General features: G+C 40.4%; 1 protein-coding gene across 1 annotated transcript in view; it reads right to left on the reverse strand.

The window, feature by feature from the left end:
- Positions 1-4,623: 4,623 nt before the first annotated feature.
- TOX (thymocyte selection-associated high mobility group box) overlaps positions 4,624-7,744 on the reverse strand; it is a 224,260-nt gene continuing 221,139 nt past the window's right edge. The window contains exon 9 of the mRNA XM_009332083.1: positions 4,624-5,014. Within this exon, the coding sequence (XP_009330358.1) occupies positions 4,978-5,014 (37 nt within the window). The 3' untranslated portion in view covers positions 4,624-4,977. The remainder of the gene's footprint in view (positions 5,015-7,744) is intronic.

Consider the following 7,744-nt stretch of genomic DNA (forward strand, 5'->3'; position numbering starts at 1 on the left):
CTTTTATGACTTTTGTTTATCAGCAGTCTGGGGAAAAAAAATCATAGAAGAAAATGTTGGCTCATTTTATAAAGATTAATGGTGTCTACTGTACTTTCACACACCCTCCTACCCTGTTGGCTGTATCCATCAGAGCCTGGGGGGATCAACCACTCCCTCCGGAGTTCTGCCTCCTACCAAAGTTTGATCACCAGTGCTAAGGGGTTTGAAACCCCTTTGCATTACAGCAGTTGCAAGCTGTGGTTTTCTGTGTTGGTGAGGTGACCAGCAGCAGCACCCTCCCCTCGGCATGGGAGACAGGTTGGTGTAGCATCTCTGTAACCACCCTGCCGGCTGGTGGTAGCTGCTATCAGCTCAGCCATTGAGCCGTCAACTGACATCTGAGCTCTCAGATCCCCTGAAAAGTGACAGGACGAGAGAGACTCATTTGGCAACTTTGCTTTTGCTGTTTGGCCTGGAGAAAGATACTCAAAGTGGTAAGATTGTTTAGCAACAGCTGGCAAGCACCCGGGTGTGAGCCTGATTTTCAGACATGACAGGCACTTACAGGAATGTTGCCAGATACAGCTGTTTAAAAGCCTTAATAAACAGCAAGTCAATACTAATCTTTGCCAAATTAATCTTTTCCTTGACAGCCCATCAGAGCAATTATGCTCAGACTCGTTGTAAACACACAATTGTCAGAGGGTAAGGATCTTCTCCGCAGTATACTGTGGATTTTTGCACACAGCTTGTTTTCCAAATAGGAAGGTTCCCTTTTCTTTTCCTCTTCCTCTCTTTCTTTTTTTTTCTCTCCTATTTTATTTTCTAGCCAATTACATGTTTGCCAGCTTGGTATTAGCCTGAACAAAATTTCTTTGTAAAGTGTCTATCGCAGCAAGCCCTCAATAGAATGTGAAATGATGACAATCGCAGGATCCATGCAGATGCACATTTGCTAGTGGGTTTCTCTAATTAGGCAGTAACTGTGACAGATTCTGAAATGTTACAAGTCATTGTTCTCACTTGTCCTCTTGTCGGTGGAATAAGAACTACATTTGAGTTGTGATTTAATGTGCTGCTGGGTAATAATAAAATACATGACTCTGCAAAGGAAAGCAAATGCTGTCTGTGAGACCTGACACAAAGCACCTTGTGTTTTCTGAGGTGCTCAGCACCTCCTGCAGCACTGCCAGCACACTGCTATACTCACTAAATAATATTTTATTTAAATGAAAAAGGACTTGAAGACACCAGATAAATAATTAACAGGGCAATGGTTGCGTGTGTATGTATGTATGTATGTGTGTATGTATCTATCTTTCTATCTATCTGTCTGTTTAGATCTATCTATATCTATATCTATATCTATATCTATATCTATATCTATATCTATATCTATATCTATACATATATTTATCTATACGTTTTTATATATATATCTGTATCTGTATCTATACCTACATATCCATGGGAGTTCTGGGGAGTAACTCCTGTATGGGTTACATACAGCTCTTTAGCTACTTCTCACAGTGTGTGCAAAATAAGAATTTTTACCTACTCCATTTCCCCAGAGCACAGAAAGAGATCTCAGTGGATCTGCCATGTTTACAGGATCAGGAAAGAAATAGTCAGATACAGTCTTGGAGATGCTAGTTCAGGTTGAGCTGAAGTCTCAGAAGGTTGAGGAAAGTGGTAAGAGCATGTTTTACCTTCCAGTAATGAGCTCTTTTATTGTTGGGTTTCCTGTTTACAGAGGAGCCTCGCAGGGAATATTTGGCAGAGACACCACTGGAATCAGCAACTGGTATTTGGTGAGAGAGAGAGAGAAGTGGGCACGAATACATTAGGTTTCGTTGTGAATGGCTGGGGCCCTCCATGAATACATTACTTACTGCCTGTGGATGAATGTGGGGGGAAAAAATCCTATAGTAGGTCTCTTTGAAGAGCTTCTTTGGGTTGGAGGCAGCAGCTCGAACCTCTGTGAGTTTGGTGATGGAAAGACTGGGATTCACGTTGCCGGAACGGGGCACTCGGAGAGCAGTGGTAAATTTGAAGAGTCTTTCCTTTTCAAAACCTCTGCTTACCTTGGTGCAATCAAAGGGGATTTACATCTTCCCGAGTGCCTATGTTGCTAACATTGAATTTTTCCTACCATTTTTTAAAAATCATTTTAAAAAATATTAATTTCAATTAATGGAAGACACTATTTCCCTTGGTTTCTGTCGCTTTGACAGATGTCCTTATCATATTTACTTGCTGTTACTGTGTTGCTGCAATGTGTAGGTTGTTTCGTTCCTGTGTGCTTTCTCATTATCATCGTTATGACAGCTAGTGACTTACAGCCAGTGACTTGGGTATATGTGTTACTGTGGTGCCTAAGCCACAGTGCTTCAGAGAAGGATGGGGCACACCTTCATGAACTCCAGCGGAGTTTCACCTGCTTAGAAAAAGATCTCAACCTTTTAGGCTCCATCTATTGACAATTTGTATCTGTGAATATGCAGCTGAAAACAAATAGCAGATTGCCCTTGACCAGCAACCATTGCTTTTTCCCAAGGTCAGACATGAAGAACTGACATTTATGCATCGAAGTTGGATCTTTCCTTTGGAACAAAGTGGCTTCAGTATAACCCTGGCCAAAACTGCTGTTCTTCCAGCATAACTGTCCCATCCAGACAGAGCCCCGACACAAAGCCACACTCAAACCACTGGACAGGTAAGGTGCTACATGGTAAACACACTGCAGGTTTCCCTTCTTACAGACGAAGAGACACCAACTAGCCAGAAGTTCATACAGAATAAGTATTTTATTCATGATGTATTTTTTTTATTTACATTAAAGTTTTCTTGTATTTTGAACTCTGCTTGGATACCAAAATTAACAACTTTATGTGACTGCGCACCTGCTCTAAAAGAAATGGAGATAACACAGTTCTTTTCCGTAAAAGAAAAAGGAAAACTGCCTGTCAAAATCAAAGCTGATTTTTCACATCCCCGGTAATTATCTTCTTGCTTTAGAATTAATATGAGTGGAAAATGTAGTTTACTATAATATAATAAATAGAAGACATTGGGTAATTAGTAGTGCTGGTATATTTCTAAAGTACTAAACAGACAAACAATAAACTGTGAATTTAATCACGAGTTCTCATACAGTTTCAAGACAGGAAAATTAGAGCTCTCAGCTACAGTCATTTGAGTAATCACATCTGATCTGCATTATTTATTAGTTATTACATGCCAAGTGATTCCGATTGTACATTGCCTGAAATCATTCCAAAGCAAGCATACCTCTGTTTCTGTTTTGGTTTTGAAGAAAAACCAATGGCATTGCATAATGTGTATTTTATCCGAGTTGCTTTCTTTATTTCACAGAGGAAATACAAATCAGTGGTACTCTCCATTAATTGGACAGGCATCTCGGATGAAGTCCTCCAGAAATATATTTTCAGAGCTATCCCTGATCCAAAACATTGACAAAATACCTTCTTTTGGATTTTTTTTTATCCCTTTCCCTGTGGCTGTTGAACTTACCTTTCACTTTAGGATGTATGTGTGATACAGTCCCTAAAACTCTGTAGGGCCTTCTGCATGTATAATAAAATGGCTGAAGCATATTTGGTAACATTTTTGTTGGTAATATTTTTATTCCACTTGACTAATTAACCAAAACTGATGAATTTTCAAGAAGCAGCATTATGCAGTTTTATTCAGCTAGTTTTGTTGGTTCAAGTCTTAGTTTTGGGCAACTTCCTGCTACAATGCTTTAAAAAGGGAATTACTTAAAATACTTTTTTTTTTTTCCTTAACAACCAAAGAAATACAGAAATAAGTATTGGTTACCTTCATTTTCTGCCAGTAAAGCAGGTTTGGTGTTATATATGTCACTGTAAAAACTAAATAAAGTATTCACATCAATTGTGAACAATTTGTGCCAGCAAAAGTTAAAGCGTCAAAGAAACCTCTTTAAAATGCTAACAAATTTACTTACAAACACCTATATTTATTATTTCATAAATAGGCGCAACAGGTTCCATAAAAAAGATTAAATACAGACACAGTATGAAGAAACAATAATACATAGCCATATGTAAAGGTTATAATTTAGCTGTCTCCAATCTGTTTCTGCATCTAATAAAATATCAGGTAAGCATTTGGCAGTTTTATACATAAAAGGACTTAAATGACGTTTACTAACCAGTACACATAAAGTGATTTTCTTTAAAAAAAAGAAGCATTTTTTAGGCAGTACAAAATAAATGTGTTTGCTCTTTCTCAACATTAGTTTTTTGTGTTTATTTCATGAGACAAAGCCAATATTTTTAATTAATATCATTTGGGAATATTTTACTTTTTTTCTCCAAATACTTTGAAAATATAGAACTATTAGTCAGTTGTTTAAAAATGAAGTAAAAATATGAATGTTTGCCAATTTAACCCTTATTGTGAAATCAATAAACTGGAATGAGCCAGTTTCAATTACAATTAGCTACAAAAACATTCACATTTTATACTCTAGGAGAGTGTAACATAGATGCTATTTACAAACTTGCTATGACTGCTACATCAAGCCATTTAAAAAGTCTTTAGTAGTTTCATATAAACACCCATTATGAAAAACCAATGGAAAATCCAGGACTTTTTTCCGAGACATCTACAGTTGCTAAGGCAGTTACTATCGCAGCACTTCACAGCAAAAACCAACATAAAATCTGAATGGTCCAAGTTTCCTTCAGGGAAGAAGAAAAGCAATGTCCGTTAAAGGATCTCAGGGTAGGGGTGGAAAGAAGAAAGAAAGAGAAAAAATGGGGGGGGGGGGGGAAAGAAGCAAGACTATTTTTTCCCGAGTGGGTGACCCACAAGCTCAAATAGTCCTAAGTGCTTAGCAACTTGTATTTCCTAATAAAATGCAGAACTGCCTTGACTGCATAAAGCAATCCATGATGAAAAGACTTCCCTGCATTCCTCAGTGGAAAGGAGAGGTGTTTCAGATTTTCAGGTAAGGTAGAGTGCTTTGTCCCTCTGCATGCCCCTGTTCAAAGAGAAAAAGAACAAATGTGATTTTTTTTTTTTAAATTTGTCAAATTTTTAGTCCTATTCTTCCAAAAAAACCCCCACAACCCTACTGCATGTCATTAATTCCAAGCATATCACTGAAGTACAGCTGCATTACCATGGTAATAATAAGAAAAATCCTAGTACCATAGTGGCATGCAGCAACCCAGAGACCACATCTGGCTCTAAACTACACAGGCCTGGGACATGGGTTCAAGCCCTGCTTTGGGATCACCTGCACTACTGGGTTAGTAGCACTGACTATCCCTCTCTCACAAACCACATAGGTGCAGCTGAGGGTTTAGCACTGGTCTCGGAACGATACTCCATAAGCGCCCTATATGATGTGGCCACTTTCCTTAGGGGGCAGGAGAGCTTAGTTACATGAACATGGGTGCCAGCCACTGATATCTCTGGTTTATTATATTTACTAGTACAGACATAGCCAAAATGAGTTGGATTGGCAGGTTCAGGTAAGCATGCGCAGGGGAACACCAGAAGCTTCTGGCAGAGCCAACTAGACCAAGTCTCTACTGGAGACCAGGCTCTACAGGAGACCTTCCACCAATGCACTGTGTCTAGCTGTCATGGTTTAACCTCAGTCGGCAACTAAGCACCACGCAGCTGCTCGCTCACTCCCCCCTTCCCCAGTGGGATGGGGGAGAGAATTGGAAAAGCACAAGTGAGAAAAACTCGTGGGTTGAGATAAAAACAGTTTAATAATTGAAATAAAATGATAATAATAATAATACACAAAGCAAGTGACGCACAGTGCAATTGCTCACCACCCGCCGACCGATGCCCAGCCAGTCCCTGAGCAGCGGCCCCCCCGGCCAGCTTCCCCCAGTTTATGTACTGAGCATGACGTCACATGGTATGGAATGTCCCTTTGGCCAGTTTGGCTGTGCCCCCTCCCAGCTTCTTGTGCACCTGCAGCCTTCTCAGTCGGTAGAGCATGGGAAACTGAAAAGTCCTTGACTAGTGTAAGCACTACCTAGCAACAACTAAAACATTGGTGCCTTATCAACTTTGTTCTCATCCTAAAACCAAAACACAGCACTGTACCAGCTACTAGGAAGGAAATTAACTCTATCCCTGCTGAAACCAGGACACTAGCACACTTTTACATTCAGTTCTTGCTCGGTTTCAGCTTCAACTGAAACATATCAGTTCAGAGCAAAAAGGAGTCATTTACCAGTTTCTAATTCGGAACAGTCCATAGAAGTCAGAAAAAAAAAAAAATTATTTAAAGCAGAAGAAGCATCACTGATGGGGCTTGGTTCACATAGCAGAGATTTTCTGGGAGAGAGACTTTACTCTCTATCTCCCTCTTCCTTGCCAAAACCAAGGCACCAGTTCTGTTCTTCCACAGCTTTACAGCTTACTTGGTTTGGAGGCTGGGAGCAGCACAGAGCGAGCTATGCTGCACTGGCAATTTATGCCAATGCTATAGCAGAGGTAGGTTAAATCCATGCACACAGATTCACAAAGGCATATCTACACAGGGTCTGCTCAGAGGAAGCTTCTGCTGATGGAAAGTTATGCCCAGTGGGCACCTAGAGGGCACTGCTGGCAATAATCTCACATTGCTTTTTCCAGACAAGACCAGGAGTCAAAGCCACAGGTGGCTATGGCCTGTTTGGTGGAGGACAGACTATTCAGAGCTCAGTTTAAGTGGGTGTAAAAGTCTGTGGGCTGGGTAGGCTCCTACAAGGGCCTGCAGCACAGATTAAGACATTGTGGTGGTACAGCACAGAAGTGAGACTGTTCTGCTGAACAAGTGGGCAAGTCATGGGGCAACAGTGATAGGTACGGGGGTAAGTGATGTTGCTGTGCAGACTAGTTAAAGTCTGCCTCAGCGTCAGCAGGTTCTAGTCAAGGTGTTATTCTGAACTAGTTACTAGAAAAAGATTTTTGTTCAGTTCTAGTTTGAGTTCCAGAAATACTTTAAAACAATAATGCAAATGAAATTGAGTAAATGTAATGGGTGAAACTGCTCTTTAGTTCTGCTTTGTGTTCATTTGTCTGGGCTGGATTTGACACTTTGGTAGCAACCAAGAGCTTTTATCTGCCTTTGCCTTGGGGATTCATGCCAAGGTCAAGGGGAGGTCAGGCTGGTGGGCATGTTCACAAGACACAACATCTATCATTTAAAACTCAAAAGATACCTTCTGTTCAAGAGTCTTAAATGTTTCCAGGCAGTTCCTAAGACAGGAACATGGCTCCAAAAAAACCATGCTGCAGAGAAGTTGAGGGTTTGAAGGGGCTACTAATCTTACGGTAGGGGCACAGAGCTCCTACAGGTACGGTGTTTTGTTTCTGGTTACAGTCATGTGATCTTCATGCCATTCCTTTCCACGTATCTTGTATCCCACGTATCACCCCTGGCATCTCACTGATGTGGGTTTTCATGATCCAAACTAGTTGCTTTCACTGGCAGCAGGCTCTCCTCAGAAGTGGAGTACTTGGAGAAAATAGTTCACGCCATTTGCCTCTCAAGTAGGAGGTAGTGACCTTAACACTTCTTTCCTACACCTTCTCCCTAAGATTTCAGTTCTGATTTTCTAAGGAATGGAAGTTCTCTAAGACCAAAGTGTGTATGCTGTGATAAGACAACAATGTCTAATAAATGTATGTATTGAAAACCTGTTCTCCCACAACAGTCTAACTGCTGAATAAATACAGTGCCATCACAGATGCACTTCTG

The sequence above is a fragment of the Pygoscelis adeliae genome, unplaced genomic scaffold (assembly GCF_000699105.1).
Source record: "Pygoscelis adeliae isolate BGI_AS28 unplaced genomic scaffold, ASM69910v1 Scaffold98, whole genome shotgun sequence".
Taxonomy (NCBI): Eukaryota; Metazoa; Chordata; class Aves; order Sphenisciformes; family Spheniscidae; genus Pygoscelis; species Pygoscelis adeliae.